Source organism: Elephantulus edwardii, unplaced genomic scaffold, assembly GCF_000299155.1.
Source record: "Elephantulus edwardii isolate Elephantulus edwardi_28Jun2011 unplaced genomic scaffold, EleEdw1.0 scaffold00003, whole genome shotgun sequence".
NCBI lineage: Eukaryota > Metazoa > Chordata > Mammalia > Macroscelidea > Macroscelididae > Elephantulus > Elephantulus edwardii.
The window spans coordinates 17,694,888-17,713,978 of record NW_006399753.1 but is presented as its reverse complement, the minus strand read 5'-3'; the positions used below and the strand labels follow the sequence as shown (position 1 = coordinate 17,713,978).

The 19,091-nt window shown below is 45.6% G+C and overlaps 1 protein-coding gene across 3 annotated transcripts in view; it reads right to left on the bottom strand.

Moving 5' to 3' along the window:
• Positions 1 to 9,480: 9,480 nt before the first annotated feature.
• Positions 9,481 to 19,091, bottom strand: part of FBXO32 (F-box protein 32) — a 34,212-nt gene continuing 24,601 nt past the window's right edge. The window contains exons 5-9 of one of the 3 annotated variants that reach the window (XM_006879309.1): positions 18,578 to 18,671; positions 17,577 to 17,761; positions 11,746 to 11,928; positions 10,312 to 10,455; positions 9,481 to 9,646 (exon numbers count right to left, since the gene is read on the bottom strand). In XM_006879309.1, the coding sequence (XP_006879371.1) occupies positions 9,557 to 9,646; positions 10,312 to 10,455; positions 11,746 to 11,928; positions 17,577 to 17,761; positions 18,578 to 18,671 (696 nt within the window). In that variant the 3' untranslated portion in view covers positions 9,481 to 9,556. The remainder of the gene's footprint in view (positions 9,647 to 10,311; positions 10,456 to 11,745; positions 11,929 to 17,576; positions 17,762 to 18,577; positions 18,672 to 19,091) is intronic. The other 2 variants (XM_006879310.1, XM_006879311.1) reach the window with 2 other exon arrangements.

The following is a 19,091-nucleotide window of genomic DNA, read 5'->3' as shown; positions in this document are numbered from 1 at the left end:
GACTCCATAGCAGAACGTTTGAGTTTTCTGAGAGCTTTTAACATGCATCAGCTAGAAGCTCCACATCTGCCTTTGCTCTTCATTCACCCTCATTATAGTAAACTTTATCATGTAAGAAAGATACACTCTTAATAGAGGAGGGTGGGTCTGTGAGAAAGAGAGAGAGAGAGGTGAGAGAGAACTAACATCCCCTTTTTTCTTTGTCTTCTGTTTATATTAAGGAACTCTGGTGGCCTAATGGTAAAAACCAGAGTTGTAATCCCAAAGGTATGTGGTTTGAGTCCTCCACCTTCTCTGTGGGAGAAAGATGGGTAATCTCCTGTGCAACTTATTACCTCTGAAAACCCATCTAAGGGTCAACTATGGTCCATTCTGACTCGATGGTACACAACAAAAATATAGTCATTAGGACATTTTTGCTTTTTGTAGCGATAGGCCTTTGGTAGAACTTTATTGGTCATTGTCGGAAGAGTCAATCGTTGGCATCTGCTTGGATTCCACTCAGTTTCTCCCTGAGACCTCCATCACTGTATTTCCTTTGTTCTCTTATCCTAACAATTACCATGACCATATTAGGGTGGCAGGGATTAAGTAAGGTGACAGAGAAGTGGCGTGACTGTGATTTGAACCTTGCACAGAGTTCTTCCTTCTGTTTCCTTTTCCTGGAAGGCTCCCTCTGTCCCTCTTTTGAGGCTGATTCGGTCTCACCTTTCAGGTCTCAGTTTAAACATGACTTTCTCCAACACCCAGCCTATCTGAAGGAAGTCCCCCTTACTACTCAGCATCTCCGCTCTTTTAGACCATTCATAGTACTGAATACAAATTAAAAATATTTCTCCTACTTAATTTTTGGTCTTCTTTGTTGTTGTTGTATACCGTTGTGTACCATCCAGTTGGAAGCAACTCACCCCTGACCCTTCAGCAGATTTTCTGAGGGAGTTATTTGCACAGGAGGAGATTGCCTATCCTGTGGAGCAGCTGCTGACCTCAAACTGCTTGCCTTTGAGACTTCAGTGCACCTTCTTGCCATTAGGCCACCAGAATGGAATCTAAATTGTGTGCGCTTTGTTCATCACTCTGTACCCCAGATCTTGCATAATGAAACCAAAACAATTGCCATCCAGTTAATGATGCCAACCTGTGGTGACCCCAAGACTTTAGTGACATTTTGGGAAGATAGCCAGGCCTTTATTCTGAGGCACTTCTAGGGGAATTCAAACGGCCAACTTATTTTAGTAATTGAACACTTAACCATTTGTGCCACCCAGGGACCCTGCAACCACAAGGACTGACAGATAGTAGCTGTTCAATAAATATTCACGATATAGTGATTTGAGTGGAAAATTTACTAAGTAAATTCGTTTTCCATTCAACCTTCACACAAATTTTGTTTTCTCATTAACCCTTCCATCTTGTCCCTATTGCCTTCTGGGCTCCGTCCTTAGGAAAAATGCTGCCTTTTTTTTAAAAAAATTATTTTATTATTTTTTTTGGTGTGTACTGTCAAATCAGATCTGACTGGTACAGGAGAAGATTACCCCTCCTTCTCCAGCAGAGCCTCTGGTGGATTCGAACTGCGTACTTCTGGGATTGCAGTGCAGCTTCTTGCCACCAGGCCACCACAGCTCCCTAAATGCTGCCTTTTGATGACCTTAAATGGTAGGTTATTCTAAGGAGCAGTGTCTTCCTGGTATTACTGCTCAACTCATAGGCCTGTCTATTGTTTGAATGGTACAGGAAAGGGCCAGGTTCAGATCTATTTTTCAGAGGGTCACTGGCCACTATGAGTTGTAATCCAGTTGACTGCACCTAACAACAACTATAATAAGCTATTTGGCTGCAAGTTGAGCAAATGGGTACATTTTGTTCCAGCCTTGAAGGAAACTAAGGGTCACAGTCTCAGGAATCACACTGGTCTCTGTGGAACTAGTCAGTCTGGAGTTCTATAGTTTGGACTATTTCTTCTGCTGTGACCCCTTTTAGTCAGTAGTGGTAGCTGGCCATCATAGTTCCTCTAGTCTCAGGTTCATGGTAATCGAGGTTCTCATGTTCCACTAGTCTTTTGGACTAACTGTATGAATAAATGGTTACTGACTTCAACATTCATTATTTACTTTCCTAATCAACATGGATTCTATCTCAACATCAGAAAAACAAAGATTCTCACCACCAGGCCAGCGGGCAGCATCATGATAGATGGAGAAAAGTTTTAAGTTGTTAACAATTTCATTTTGCTTGGATCCACAATCGGCATTCTTGGCATCAGCAGTCAGGAAATCAAAAGAGGATTTGCTTTAGGAAGGTCTGCTGTCAAATGAAAGGTATGATCCTGGGTTTCAGCACCAGATGAATCCCTCAAGTAGTTCAAACCCAGAGAACGTGCCAACAGGCAACACTGGAGGTTGTTGTGTAGTAACACACTGTTTGTACAGGTGGACTGAGGCAGAAAATGGCCTCAGTACCATGAAAGGGCAGGGCAGGAGTATTTATAATCTCTCATCAATGGAACATGTCATTTAATCCAGTGGCTATATGTTACTTAGGCTGGCCCTTCTTCTGGCCGTAGGGCCTACATGTCTTCTGGCCAGCTGTCTTCTTTCTTCTGTTATCTATTGGCACACATTGCTGATGAATATGGCCCTTTAGGAGAGGAGGCCTGAAAGCATTGAGAGAAAGCTTACATCTAGGACCTCTCAAGAGTGCTAAAGAACAATGATGCCAGCCTCAAGACTAAGGTGTATCAGATCCAGTCCATGGTCTTCTCATTTTCTTGCTATGCATCTGAGAGTGGGACAATGATTAAGGATGACAGGAGGAGGGCTGATTCCTTTGAGTTGTGGTATTAGACACGATTAGTAAACATAAGTAAAAATAAGTTCTCTTGGACTGCCAAGAGAACGAACAGTTCTCTTCTGGAGAGGGTGAAGCTGGACTGCTTCTTGGAACTGTTTGAAACTCCATCTCATAGACTTTAGGAATATTGCCAGGAAGGCCCTGTCCTTGGAGAAGGACATCATGCTTGGAAGGGTAGAGGATCAGTGCCGGAGAGGAAGACCCTGGATGAGATGGATTGACAGTGTATGGGGCACTGGGGAAGGTGTGTCAGAGATGGTGAGGTCGGCTCAAGATAGGACAGGGTTCACAGTTATTGTTTATAAGAGTTGCTGAGTTGTTGTTGACCTGATTGCACCCAACAACAATAATCATACTGTGCAAATAATATACAGAGACATCCTATTTAAGCATGTTGTTGTTATGGATCCTCTGATTTATAGCTGACCCTCCAGCTGGTTTCTTAGAGGCTGTAAAACACATGGAAGGAGATTGTACAGTTTTCCCCAGAAGAGCAGCTGGTGGATTCGAACTATCTGCCTCTGTATTGGCAGCACATCTCTCCACTCGGCATTAAGAGTTCCCTCATTTAAACACATTGAACGTATTATTGTTGTTGTATACCTCAAGTTGACCCTCCAGTGGATTTTCAGTGAATTCCACAGAAGTTGACTGCCCAACTTTCTCCTAGGAAGTAGCTGGTGGATTTGAACCACATGCCTTTGGGTTGACAGGGAAATTCCTTACCACTACTTAGAGAGCTCTGGTGGCTTTGTGGGTAAGGAATTATACTGACAACCCACAGGTACAGAGTTCATATTCACCAGCTGCTCTATGGGACAGAGCTGGGCAGTCTCCTCCCATGTTATTAACGGCATCTTTAAATCTTCCACAGGGTCAGTGATAGGTCGGTTCTGACTTGATGCTCCTTAACAACAGGCTACATAGCTCAGGTTCACACCCAGTAATAAGTTTTCTGCCACCATGCATTACTGGAAAATTCCAAATAGTGATAACAAGTTTCTGAAAGAAGTAATATATATTCTACTAAACATACCCAGTGTGATAAAAAGCCAACTTGAACGTATAAAAAGGTCATCTTATAAAAAGTCACACATAAAAACACACCTGTGCATGTTGTCGGAAACACATTTATTGCAAGAGTTCAGTGTCAAAAAGTTTTTACAAAAATATGCCAGAGTCTGGTACAAACAACTATATAAAAAAATCAGTTCATCATGCAAGAAAAGTGTGCAAATAATTTATACAGAAGGACTCAGCTCACTCAATATTAAATAAACATTGTTGCATATAATTGGTCTACCTTTATAATTTTAGTTACAATGTTCAACTCCCTATACTATTTTTCATTAACAAAAGAACACAAAAGCGTCTAAAGTTAGGACTCGAACTGTAAGACCATTAGCCAGGGTGACTGACACTTTGTAGAAGAAAAAAATAATGCCAAGGTTCCCACGTGCAGAGCAGTCACTGCTCCAAGTCTGACGAACTTGTGCGTCGCTAATTCAGCAAACACAGCAATGCTCAGAGACAGAAAAAGCCCTACTCAGACTCTATCCAAAAGTAGCGTCTCACAGTCGGGGTTTTAAGGCGGCGGTTCATCGTTTCTGAGAAGCCATGCGTTTCTGGGCAGAGGGAACAAGGCAGAGGTTGTGAGAGATCTTTCAAGCAGCTGTTTGCTGAGTGACTTCAAGGACACTTTGAAACACGCCCAGTGGACAGTCATGGATAGTGTGGTCTTCTGCCCTTTGCTGCCTCCTGGAACGATACCCCTTTGCTAAGTGAAGGCAGTTTGGCTGAGAGTGAACATCCGCTGACATGGAAGCTCACTAGTACTCATGGCTGGTTGCAGAGAACGGGGAGCCAGAAAGTGGGGAAGAGATGTACTTCTTAGCCTCCAGGGAGAGGAGACACCTGCCTGGCTGCACCCAGAACATCAGTTTCAACAAAGCTGGCTGCTCAACCCTTCTTGTTATCAGAGTTACCTCTGTAATTAAAATGTAAAGAATCACATTCAGGTTTTCCCCAGAAAGTCTTATTATACGAGTAATAAATCCAATAAATCCTCTGGGGTGGGGGTGTGTGTGGATAGTCACATCCAAGCTTCACGTGTCTCCACCATGGCAACATGCTGGGGGATGCTCAAGGTTAACCCTTAGCCACGAGTACCAGGTGGGCCGAGGCAAGGCCCTAAGCATTCCAGATACATTTGCTCACGCTGAAAGACAGCAGTGTGTCAGATTGCTCCATCTCTAACATTCCTTCCAGGTGGAAAGTCTAGGGTAGGAAAGTCCTTTAGAATATCATGGCGTCTACTCTCCTTAAGAGAGAATAAAAACATCTACTGAAAACTTACATTTAAAAGAACTGTGATCCTGTTTGTTAAAAGACACTAATGATCCAAGACCTATTAGAGAGCCACCTCTCTACACTTGCCTGGAGGTTCAGAGTGTTTCTGAGGTCTGTTTAAACACTAATAGAATTTTAGGCCAGCATCCAGGCAGAAGAGATGGTTCACAGACACAGATACTTGGAAGCAGATTTAAAAAAACACACAAAACCCCAAACCAACAGATGTCGACATATAAAATAATGATGCAGTTTAGTTTCGGAAAAAAAAAATCACACCTATAAGTACAGTCAGAAAAATTCACACATGAAAGAGGTTGTTTGTATAGCAAGGCATTACTGCCCTACAGCCTGGCAGAGAAATATAAACTCAGGTGCATATTATATAATAAACATGATAATTGAGAGTCACTAAGAACGATATACTGTGGAACATCCCAGGAAGTGATTTACTTCCTTATAAATCATGCCACTTGCTTAGACAAGTGAAATTCCAAGTTCTTTTTCTTCTCCCACATGAAAAACACCAGAAACAAGGAGCTTCTGCTATAGCAAGTTCCTCAGGATACAGTTTGTGGATCCACAAAGATGCAGACTGTGACAGTAACGACACACACCAGCTCCCTTCTCTCATAGAGCCCACTCTTGTGTTGAGTTTTACAGGGTAGACTCAGTCCATCTAAAAGATCTCTTCTGGACACCAAGCCATGTCAGTTAAAAATTGATCATCACTGAACAAATGTGAACTAAGAAGGGGTAGAACCAGGAGATTATCTATCTATCTATCTATCTATCTATCTATCTATCTATCATCTATCTATTCTATCATCTAACTTATTGCCAACTCTTAGAGACCCTATGAACAACAGATCAGAGTCCTGCCCTACCCTGCACCATCATCACAATCTCCATCTTGCTCAAGCCTTGCTGCAGAAACCTTGTCACTTCTGCTACTTTTCTCATTATTCATCTGATGCATCTCCTCAATATTGTGAGCAACACTGTGACAGTTTTTTTATCATTGCACCTTGTTCCAAGATCTGGCTTTACAATGAGCATTCCTGAACTTCATGTTATTCTTTCCCCAAAGGCCATGCCTTTTTCTCAAGAAGTGAGACTCAAGGTTCACTGCTCACAATCCTGGAGGCGATCAGACTGTAAGTTCTCTGAGGATCTGCCCAGCCTGCCCTGGACAGAACTCTGTCCTCCCCTGGAAGTCTGAATTACTTCACTTTGACAATCTTTCAAGTTCTAATTTCTAAGGTCTGGAACAGGAGAAGATGGGGGGTCTTTCTTCTCTACGAATGACTGCTGGTTTGTGGACCCTGGCTCTCAGACAGGGGTTTCTGTATTTTAGGTCAGGCTGTCCTCCGAGGACTAGCCAGCAGAGTTCTGGAGACAAGTGCCCAGGAGGCAGGAATTTTGCCCTTTTAGTCATTCTACTATGTGAGGCTCTAGCCATGTTTACCAGACACCATGTGGTGCTAGCACAGCTGTGTCGATGGGGACCTTCCCGTTGTCCCCACACAACCCACAACAACAGAGACTTTCCATGTCTAGTCCTTTCTCTCTCCTTCTCCACCTGCCATTTCCTTCTTTATTTTCTCCCTCTAATCAAAGAGGAGCACAATGTTGGCTTCCTTTTCCCTTAAACCTCTTCCTTTACTGTGTCCTGTAACTCCTCCACGGACCCCAAAGCAGCTGGGCACCATCCTGGTAAAGGCTTTAGAAACCTGTAACCCTTATACTTGGAGTGGGAATCACTAGGGTGGTGAAAACAGTTAAGCATTTGTCTAACACCTGAAAGGCTGGTGGTTTGAGAACCCTCAAAGGCACCTTGGAAGAAAGGCCTGGTGATCTACTTCTGAAAGGCCACAGTCATAAAAACCTATAGAGGGTAGTTCTACTCTGAAACCCACAGGGTCCCCGAGTCGGAACTGACTTGATGGTAACTGCTGTCACATGGGTACTTGAACATAGAGCTCAATTTGCTGGTAATTCTGATCTGACCATCCATACCAGGCACATTTCAGGGACTGCAAACCTGAAGATGCTAGGGGCTTCCACCAACTCTGCACAAGGGGCAGAGGTTTATGGTTGGTGGGAGGCATGGAGGCATGAATGCCTAAGCCTAAAAATGCCCTCAGTGTCATCAGAACCCAGGACAGACCTGACTCCACCCCACACACTCCCGTAAGGAAGCTGGGAACGCTTGGGAAAAACTGACTGAACCAGAGAGGAATTAGCTTCTCATCACAGTCCTGCTTTCTCAGTGTGAGGTTGGCTCTTGCAGAGACAAAAACCCCCAAATAAAAAACAAAACAAAAAAAATCCAAAAAACCCACAGCAAACAAAAACCCCATGAAAAACAAACCCCAGTTATCATGATGGGTTCTGGCTCTCCAAAATGCAGCCCTACCTGGCAAAATCCTTAATATTTTATGCATCTTATTAGAAAGAACTTAATTTCCATTTCATTTTCTTCTAAAGGACTGACAGCAAAAAGGAAGATTGAACACCACCAATGACCTAGGTACTAACATCACCAAGTCCAGCGAGCTGACTTGGGATTCATGTGGCCTCTGAATGCTGGGACCTGGGCGGTTCATGATACAGCACAAGGGTGTGAAGATAACTAGTATCATCCTGACCGCATCCTGAACTGGCCCCTTGCTTTGCAGGGGCTCTGCCATCCCCCTCCTCTTCTTGATCACGTATCTTCAAGGTTCAAGCTGTCTAGACACACTGTTTCCCAGCATGAAAAGGATAAAAATCCCATTTCTGTTTCTAGTGTTTATGAAGGGCATGCACGGTGGCAATTTATTTCCCCCCACCTTCCAACTTAAAAAAAAAAAAAACAACTGCAAAAGTATGTACATTGTTGTAGAAAAGCAGTGCTCGATGAAAAGTGAAAAAGACAGAAACAAACCCATCCCTCACCTTCCCAGAAATACCTGACAATTACCTCACTAGCTTGGAGATTTCAGTCTGTCCCCTCCCAACGTCCCCAGAGGGATACTTAACGACCCAACCCACAAGGGAGCTCAGGAACCTTCTCTCCCTGTGTGGCTGGGCTGCTGGCTTTATTTTACCACCTTCCAAAGAAGCCCTGACTCAAGTTGACTAAATTTTGATGCTGGACATAAAGAAAAGCACGTTCTTTCCAACCCATGAGCTGAAAGGCACCAACTTCAGAAGATACCTAAGGAGCTCAGAGAAGCAGGAGGAGTGGGAACAGGGAAGTCTTCACAGCTTTGCAGATCCCTAATTCTCTTTTCTGAAACGAGGATGTCTTTGGGACTGTCTTTAATTGTCTCTTGGTTTCCCCAGATGAGCTCCTCAGAAGACGAAAAGGTCATGGCTTTGGGGCTGTTCTATGAAAGAGAGAACTCCCAAGAGGGGCCTGTTTCCCTAAAAGCCAAGTTCTATGAGGATTGCTTCTAACGTCTCTTTCCACTTTAAATCACTTTTTATAGCGATGAAACGTACAAGCAGAGCGGACGCTGCCTACTAGACAAGGTGCTTTGTCACAGAGAGCGCTGCGTGTTTTCCGAGGTAGACTATTGTGTGGTATCTTTGAGATAAGGCCCTAAATGCCAGGCAGGTTTACAACAGGGGTGCTAGTTTTGCTTTTTCAAAACGAACATAAAATCAGAACCGAAAGCCCAGGAATTTCCATACTAGTTGTAGTTCTTGTCTTTCCTTTTTCTTTTTAAAATATATACAAATATTCACATTGTAAACAAAGCTTTCTATGTCCTGTATTGGAGTTTAGCTTCTTTCTTCCACATCTCTAGGGAAATGATAAAGGAGTTTTCAGTGGACACACAGAGAATTCCATTTTCACTGCTGAAATAAAATGCCTGCCCTTATAGTCTGGCTAGCTAACCATTAGGGAAAAAAAAAAGTTTATTTACAGTATTTCTGCTTTTCCATGCCAATTCTACTGAGCAGTCCATATTCTCAAACATTTAGTCGTCCAATCAATCAGCAACTTCATCTCTGTCCTCCAAAGTCTTCTCATCCACCTATCTGAGGAGCTTTGAGCTAATGTAGAAATGGATGGAAGAATCCTGCTGGCACAAAGGTTAAGCTTGGCTGTTAACTGAAAGGTCAGCAGTTCGAACCCACCAGCCACTCCTGGGGAGAAAGATGCAACAGTCTGCTTCTGTAAAGATGCACAGGGTTTCTTGGAACCCTATGGGGCAGGTCTAACATCCAGGACTGCTCTTAATCAGAATTTGATTTGACAGCTGTAGTTTTGGCTTTGCTTTGTAGAAATGTACACTATTTACAAACGAAGCATCCGAACTCCGGACTTCCAACTATCCAATCAGCAAGGAACCTTCTGGAGTCAGAACTTGAACAAGTTGATAAAGTCCTGGGGTGAGAGCGAGACGGAGCAGCTCTCAGGGTTATTGGCCGTGCATGGATGGTCGGTGCCCTGGAAAGGAACAGAGACGTTAGGTTTGAGTTCTCAGAGACCCACTCCCCTGTCCCCTGATTTTTAGCACCCCAAGGCATTATCCAATGTTAATACAACATTCCTGGGCCAAGAATGTGGCAGGGCTGGAAAACAAAACAGCTTTGTGTGTTTATGTGTGTGTGCATACACACCTGTGAACATGGGAAAAGAAGCTGGGAGTGGGCGAGGCACTGGAGGAAAAGAATTTTTGCCTCCCATATGGGAGGTTTGATTTCTGGCCAGCGCACCTGAAGTGTAACCACTGTCCATGTCTCAGTGGAAGCCCGAGTGTGGCTGCGATGCTACAGTTTCAGTAGAGCTTCTAGACTGAGACAGGCTAGGATGAAAGGCCTGGAGGCTCACTGCCCCAAATCAGGCACTGAGAACCTTATGGGTACAGTGGTCTGGTCCACAACAGGTCACCATGAATTGAGGGCCGATGCACAGTTAGCCATCAGCAACAATGAGTTGCATGTAGAAATGAATTTTGTAATAAGAAACAGATTCAGGTGTTCGAAAGTGTCTCTCAGCCTCTGGATGAGTTGAGACGATGAGAAAGATTTATGGGAAAGAATCTGGTGCTGCATCTTAAGCCTTGGTGGCCAGCAGGGCAGGAGGCAGCCTCCTCAGAGACACATACACACCTTCCAGGAAAGGATGTGGCAATGTCTGCAGAGTTGAAGGGTGTCCCCGTACTGCTCCTTCCTTGGATAACACCGGATAAGTTTAAAATACATCTTCTTCCAGTCCAGCTGCCCTTTGTCAGACAAGATTAGTCGCTTGCGAATCTAAACAGCAAATGAATAGAAAGGCTTAGGGTAGAGTTCACCAACGAGGTAGTGTATGGTTTTCTGGTTCTGAAATGTTCTGACCCTGCTTCTATTTTATCTCTGCCTTATAAGTGTTGTTGTTGTTAGGTGCCGTCTCATAGACAGCGATGAACAACAGATCTGAATCCTGCCCCACCCAGCGCCATCTTTACCGTCACTGACATTCTCAAACCTATTTGTAATGTCTTGTGTCAATACGTCTCATTGAGCATCCTCCTCTCTTCCTTTGATGTCTTTTTCCAAGGAGTGGTCCCTCTATGACTGTTATGTGCCATTGAGTTGCCTGCAACTCGTTAGCAACCATATATACAATAGCTCTGAACCTGGCCCTCTCCTGAGCCTGTCTCATTGACTCTGATGCCCCAACTGACAATCAGGTCCCTCTATAGCAGGGGAAAAAAACCCAGTCAAGACATACAGAACTACCTTCTTGGTTCTCTCCAGTTAATCAGTAGTTTGAAACCAGTCTTTAAAAGTAAGAGGTAGCTGGTGACATCTTATTAGTGACGCCTACTCCTTGAAGGGTGAGATGACCTCAGTTAGCAATTTCAGTCTTTTCTCTGCTATAGACAAGAGTATTTCCAAAGAGAGGGAGTCACTGCTTGGCACTGTGGTTCTAGTTTATGTCTAACTATTAGCAGCTTCATGAAAACAACTTGTGGAAGTAACATATCTAAATAAAGAGGCTGGGGAGGGGGGAGAAACCCAGCTCAAACCAAAACCACCTCTGAGGCATCATGATAAATGGAAACAAGCCTAAGGTTGGTGTCACAAGGGCCAAGTTCAATGTCAAGGTTAGTTCCCTTGCCCTGAGAGCAGCTTGACAGTTTGGATGTATCTCAGCCATCTGTGGTCTCTTCATCTGGTTAACGTGGACATGGCGGCTTCTCCTGTCACTCGGCTGTCAGAATAAAGGGAAGCAGGGTCTGCAGAAGTACTTTCACTGCAAAGTTCCATAAAGAGTAAGCGATTTTGTTACAGGGAAAAGGGCCTGGTGCCAATGTATTTTTTTTTTCAAGTTATGAAATGTGAATATGGTTGTGTTCTATTTTTGGTTTGGGTTTTTTTTTTATTTTATAAAATCCCCCACACACTACCCTCTTTGATTATTTAGGAACTCTGTGGACTGTCATTTGTCAGTTAAACCAGCAGAGCAGGTACCCACTTCACTTGTTCTGGAAGGACGCTCAGGAAGCTTGCAGGTTAAGGCGGGGAGGGGAGCGGGCACGGAGGGCACTGCCCACCCACCTGCCGCTCGGAGAAGTGGTACTGGCACAGCCTCTTCCACAGCTGCCGGTCCTCGCTGAGCGTGTGCAGGTCCGGGGCCGCCTGGCCCAGGCTCACCAGATCCCGGCCGTCACTGAGCCTCTGCATGATGTTCAGTTGTAAACACAAGGGCAGGTCGGTGAAGGTGAGGCCTTTGAAGGCAGGCTACAAGAGAAGGAAGGGGAGGAGTTGAGGGGTGTGCAGAAGTAAGAGCCATTCACCTGGAGAGACCACCCCCGAGATATGGCTGCACCCTCCCTTTCCACTGGAGGCGATGTGGAAGGGCAAGCAACACAAGGCTGGGACTCAGTTTCTCCTTGTGCAAAATGAGCAGTTTCAGAAGACTTAAGATCCCTCCCTCCCTCCCTGCTGTAATGACTGAACTTGGAGAGGCCTGAGTTCCTACTTCACCACCAGCGTCTGACCAGACAGTTGATGCTGCCTTGAAGAGTGCCCTGGGGGCCGGTCCATAGGGAGTTCACTGCTAACCAAAGATGGTGCCTCTCCGGTGGTTCAAATCCACCAGCGGCTCCAAGGCAGAATGACAGATGATTTCTTCTTGCTGCTGTAAACTACTGCATCAGCACTGACTCACAGCTGCCCTTCCAGCGGGATTTCAGAGGCAGTATAATGGCATAGAATTTGGAAGCAGGAGTGGCATCCACTTCCGAAATGGCTTGCCTCCGGAAACTCTATGAACGTGGAGAAACGACCAAAGTTATTCAAGTGTTCAGGTCTTTTGTTCATAGGGTCACTGTGAGTCGTCTATAACTCGACGGCACTTCACAACACAACAACAACAAAGTCGCATAGGAGGAGACTGCCCATCTTTCTCTCACAAAGCAGCTGGTGAACTTGAACTGCAGGCTTTTGGGTTGCAGTTCCGTTCCTTACCACTAGGCCACCAGTGGTGTGATTTATAGCCTCAAAAACCTGTTGGAGGGTCGCTGTGAGTTGACTAGACGGCAGTGAATTGCATACTGTAAGGAGCGCTGGGGGGTGGGCGGCAACAGTGAACAATCAGCTGTTCCCCACCCAGCGGCTCCTTGAGAGAATGACTGGTGATTTGCTCCTGCAAAGACGATAACCATAAACCTCCCAGGGCTAGTACTGCCCTGTCCCATGGGGTCCCTGTGAGTGGGAATTGACTCAACAGCCCCCATAAGCAACAACAACGCTTCCACCTCAGGCCATCTGGCTGGACTTTCGATCCTGGACTTTCAATTCCAGAGTCTGCCAGACGGCCGCAGGCCCGAGACTTCTTTGTCGTTTATTATCTGCTGCCGGTCATCCGAGCTAATAAAACTGCCATGAGATTTCTCTTTTTTGTTTCAAGCACTTCAAAGCATCTACTTTTTTGGTTAAAACTCTCAGGCCGATTATTCTATTAACTCCCATTAAAGGCAGGCCCGCTTGGCGGAGACCAGCGCTGTCAAATTCACAAACCTGAACTTTTCCAAACTCCTCGCCCAGACCCCATGCTGAGCCTGGCCTCCAGAACAACAGTTAACTGCCTGAGTGCTCTGTTCAAGTCAAACAGAGAGGATCCTTAAAAAAAAAAGGACATGCTTGTTTAAACCCTCAGGATACCGGTCTCATAGGAGTAGGCAAGCCAACAACTGGCAATCTAAAAGGGGGGATAACAGGGCAGGAGACATGAAGTAGCTGGTTTATATATTTTCACAAATGTAGTTGCTGGTGGGTTGACTGTAAGGGGGAAACACTCCCTGCAAGATAAATGAGTAAAATGCAAATGAAAGACTGTGTGGAACACCATGAATGAATGAAACACAGTGTATACAAATGATAAAAATACTAATAAAAAAAAGTAAAAGAAGAGACCATCCTTATTCCTCCTCTAAATGAGCATTCGAGTAAAATCCAGCGATGTCCCCATACTCTTCAACGCACTTCCAAATGCTACCTCCCACCCAGTGCTGGGATGTACATCTAGTGTTCTTTTCTACAAATGCTTGAGTTTTTCTACTAGGCTCTGGTGGCTGAGTGGGTATGGAGTTGTGCTGCAAACCCAAAGGCAGGCAGTTGGAATCCACGAGCTGCTCCGAGGAAAAAAGGTGGGCAATGTCCTCGTGTGTGATTATAAAGCCTCTGCAAAACCACTGCCGGTTCAGCTGGAGTTGGTCCAGACTTGACAGCACGTAACAGCAACAGCCCCATCCTTTACTATACTAATCATTCATGCTAATAAAAATTGCCTCTATGGAATTAGATAGGGACATTTTGAAGGGACATACAATGATCTTTTAAGATTTTGCTAGAACCCAGGCACATGCTATAAATGTCAATATTTCCATGCCATATATCCTTTTTAAAATTTTTCCCCCATTTGATCAAACTGCTAAAGAGTAAGTTTGTTGCTTTTTAAAAAAAATTGTTATTTATAATTTTTTGTGGTGTGCTGTCAAAGTAGATCTGACAGGTTCAGGAGGAGATTGTCCCTCCTTCTTCAGCAGAGCATCTGGCTTTTTTTTTAAAGATAAGTTTTAATATATGATAAGAGTGAAGTAACTGAGTCCTCTCTCTGGTTCCTTCTTTCCTTGGGAAGGGTGAACCTTTGTGTAAAAGGCTCACTGAATGCCTATGCTGCTCTCAAAAGAATATAGCCCAGAGCTGAGGAGTGCTGGGAGGGAGAACAGTTCAAGGAGTCATTCGTCATAGTCAAAAGCCCATGGACACAGACCTGAGATTAATCCCTGAACTACAACTCACAGGCCACCAGCCCACCCCCCACTGCTACCAACTCATGGCCTTGGCTTTGTGGCTGGAAATCTTAATTGGAGCATCTTCTTCCCTCAGAGTGCCTCGTGGGCTTGAACCAACAACCTTTCTGTTAGCAGCACAATGTAATGCACTACACCATACAACCATAGGTGTTTGAACTGCCAGCCTCTCACTTAGCACCCTGGAGTTTTAACCACAGTGCTACCAAAGCTCCTCAGTACTTAGCCTCTAAAACACGTATGCCGCAATTCAGCTTCTGACTCGGAGCCGCCTTCCACGGACGTTGCACGAGAGGAGACTGCCGACCCTTTGGCTAGCAGTCCAGCACTTAGCCATGACCAGATTCTGGCCATCCATAAGTCAGGGCAATACTTGCCAATTGTGAGCCTCTGGACATGAAACAAGTACTTTAGGTGCGCAGTGTGAGTGGGCTCACCTTCAAACATTCATTAAAGTAAAACGCAAGGCTGACTAGTATTCTGTACTAGGTTCTGGGGACAGAGCAGGGCGTGCGATGGGTAGCCTCCTTGTCCTTAAAGATTGAATAAGCCAGTGGGATGGTTACAGTGAAGTGACTACACCTCAGAGGCGACTTCAGATCATACCAGGTGCTCTGCAGGTGCTGTGATAATGACTTCATGAGACATGAGACTGGATGGTGAGGGAGGCTGTGGGGAGGTGTCATTTGGGTGGTGTCTCGGAGTGAAGCAGCCAACAGTGCACACGTGAGTGGAGAGATGTTTGCAGGGTGAGCAGAGGGAACAGCAAGCCTAACGGCCCCAAGGCAGGAGAACTCTGGGAGCTTAGAGCACACGCAGCAAAGGCCAGCTTGGAGGGGGAGCTGCGAGCCAGGGCCTGGGACGGCTTCAGTGTCGAATCCTTATTGCATGGGATTTTATTGGATTAAAAGGGTTTAGAAAATGCTGGATCACAGGATGAAAAGTTGGAAGACATCTGGATTTAAAAAAAAATCTGGAAGCCACTGAAGTTAAGAAAGCCTTGCCATTTTAGGAAGAAGGAGTCTAATGCTTCTGGCCCTAAATACTAGGACAGTCTTTGTGGTGTGTGCCCCCAACCTAGTCCCACAGCATTATAGGGGAACAACCTCGATAGTGGCCACTTGTTAACAGTGTTTGTGGACCAGCTAACGGGGACAGTGTGCAAGTTCAAGATTTGGGGGCAGGTGTGACCAGGGGGCCAGAGAGGAGAGCGGAGGGAAGTCTGACCATCTAAATGCATATGCCAAGAGGCTAAAAGGAGGGTGGCTTTGGAACAAATGGGGCTTGACTGTTTCTATCGCTGACTGGCTGCTTCTTTGTTGGCCTTGAGGAAGACGGTAAATATAAAAATCAGGGAAAGGCTGAAATCTTGTAGGAAGTGTCAGCGGACTTTTCATGAGAGATAAACTGGGAACCTGGGTCTCAAATTCACATGTATAAACTATGCCCACACATGAAAGATGGAACTGAGTGCATTGTATGGGTAAATCAGACAAGTGTTCACTGCCAACACTCATTCTCTTCAAATAAACTGAATCACCAGGGCACACCTTCAGAGCCTGCTGGGGGTGTGTGTGTGCGCGCGCGTGTGTGGGTGCATGCATGCGGAGCAGTTAATAGGAAGAAGGGGACCCGAACGTAGGCCCCGTGACTGCAAGAAAGTCCACTGTTTCCTCTGATTCGAGGTTTAAAAAACAAAGGCACAAGAGACGTTACTAATCTGAAACTTCAGGACACTCATTTTGAAGTCTATCTAGTAAAAGAAAAAGGATTTAAAAGCGGTCAAAGGACTTCTAGTGGCCTCTGCCTGGGTATTATCAGCCCGTCTGGAAACCACTGGAGATTAGATACGGGAGGCAGGTGCTAAGTGAGCCGTCCAAGAGCAGCTGTCTGTCAGTGAGCCTGTCGCGACTGCACCAGAATCTTTCTCAATTTTTTTTTGGTTGGCCTTCCTTTCCCTGCTCCCTAAGACAACAGCGTGTGCAGGAAGCCCAACAGTGCTGATAGAGACAGTGTTGCTTAGCTGAGAATCCTGGGTTGTGCTGTTTCCTTGATTTTGCTTTGAGTCTGACCTGCTTATCTCTTTCCTCCATATGCATTCACAGGCTTGTTAGTCAAAGGTTCCCTCTGTCACAAGGACCAGAAAGTAGAACTAGAATCTGGATATGCTGGTACCAGTTCTCTAAGCCATGACCACGCCAGCTGTATTGTATTTGAGACAGCCTGCTGAAGGTAGAAAGGGTCTCTGCTAGTGTAATGGTGAAGTAACCTAAAAGTCAGTGGTTCAAACCCACCAGTGCTCTCCAGGAGAAAAGTCCTGGCCTGTTGCTTAGTCCTATAAAGATGAGCCTAGAAAATGAAGAGGCAATTCCACTCATTCCATAGGATTGCTGTGAGGTTCCCTGGTGGTGCAGTGGTTAAGGTACTCAACTGCTGGGTGGTTCGAGCTCACCAGCAGCCACTCAGAGGGAGAAAGATGTGGCAGTATTCTTCTGGAAAGATCCACAGCCTTGGAAACCCTATATGACAGTTTGACTCTGTCCTACTGGAACAGAATCACTGTTGACCTCCAGGGGGTCATCAGGACAGTAAATCACATGGGAGGAGAGTGACCATTTTCCTCTCATGAAGCGGCTGGTCAGTTTGAATTGTAAGCCTCTGGATTAGCAGTGCAACTCCTGACCACTGAGTCGCCAGAGTTCCCTTGCACGGTTGCTAGGAGTCACAGCTGACTTGATGGCAATGGGTTTGATTTGGTTTGAGTAAAGGAAAGAAAAAAACCCAGGAAAAAAAAATTTAGTAGTACAGTCAGCATGGTCCCAAATGCTAAGGTTTCAACACTCCCATGATGTCCCAACCCTATATATACTTTGATCCTACTTTTCTTTTGCATCCTTTCTTTATCTGGAAGCGTCCCACACCACTCTGACCACCCAAACAGAGCATCATCAGACCAGAACAGTCCTGGTTTCTCATCATTCCAGGGACATTAAAGCTCTGGGGAAGTGCCGGCTCCTCTCTGGGGACTGGATGGATCGTGTCCCTTTGGAAGGAGACTTGGAGGCCGCTCACCCGTGTGATCTGGATGTTGTTCAGCTGCTGCTGCCAGTGGAGAATCGTCTCCATCCGATACACCCACATGTTGATGTTCCCAACCAGCACAGACTTGCCAACTCTCTGGACCAGCGTGCAGAGAGACGTGTAGAGAGTCTGCAGTAGTTCTCTTATGAGCCGGATGTTTTGCTGGTCTTCAAGGACTAGGGTGAGCAAGGAAAACAAAACAAACAAAACAAAAGAATGTCGAGATGCTGGAAGACACTGCAGTTTTCAGGTGGGCTTTTCTTCATTTCCATTCTGTGTGTGTGCCCTGGGCTCTGACTCTGGGGACATGGTTCTCTTTCTCTCAGATATTTATTAGAGAGTTGGCTGAGCTCCTGCACTTGTCCATGGCTGGAGTGTCCATTATCTGGGTCCCTCTTTGTTCTCTCTCCCCACTTTCTCTAGAGCCTCAGTCTGTGTCATTGTTCCACCAGCACTGGTGGCTCACCTGATCTGAATGCTGCAAGCTGGGGGGGGGGGACCTGCAACTGGGGCCTGGAGACAGGGTTCTAGTCCAGTTGGCCTGATTCTATGAGATCATGGGCAGACCTCTTTCTATCATGAGCCTCGGTTTCCCCTTGGTATAATGACTCGGTTGAACCAGAGACACAAGGTTCTTTCTAGTTTGAAGAGTCTGAGAATCTCTCCTGCCTTCTACACAGCTTGAGTTTCTTGGAATTTGAAATCTCGAGGCTCAGAAACCAAGGCTGGTGGATGCTCCTATAGTGTGAAGCTTGGGAGACTCACAGCAGGGCAGGTGACCGACCCCAGTGCAGGAACAAGAGGGGGACAGTCCCATGCTCTGGGCACCACGTTCTGAATTGGGATCTGGCACCCCTGAAATGCATCTGGAGTTATTCCATCCCACCCACTCCCATGCTTTTTAACCAAATGCCATGTCCACACTATTGGATGACTGGAATCCCGTCCGTCTGCCTAGAAAAAGGGGTGAAAGAGCAAGAGATAAGGTTCACCTTTTAATACCACTTTTTCCAAAATGTTCATGAAGTTCTTTTGGGCGATGCCACTCAGGGAGGTGAGCTGAGACTTCGCTATCAGTTCTAACAGCTGTGGATAAAAATAGAAGTTTCCAGGTTTAGAATACAGAGACATTTCTCCCTTCTAATCTTCACTTGTGCGTCACATGACCTGTAGATACAGGCTGGGAGGGGTGTTGGCAGGTGGTGGTGGGGGGAGATAAAGGCAAGCAGAACCCCAGAGCAAGAAAAAGCAGGTGCTCAACTTGAAGGGGTGAATGAGCATAATTCAAAACCCAGGAAGCAGGCTGTTTCGTGCTCCCCCCACCCCCCCCTTGCAACATAAAGAGTCTGGCTTCAGTTAAATATTCCACTTGTCCTACTTTAGGCAAGGGGGACTGACATACTCTGAAGGGAAGAGAACCTCAGATGACCTGGGAAATGTTTGACTTCTGCATAATCACCCCCAGCAGTGAGTCCTCTGCCCCCACATGAACCTCTTTACCTTTGG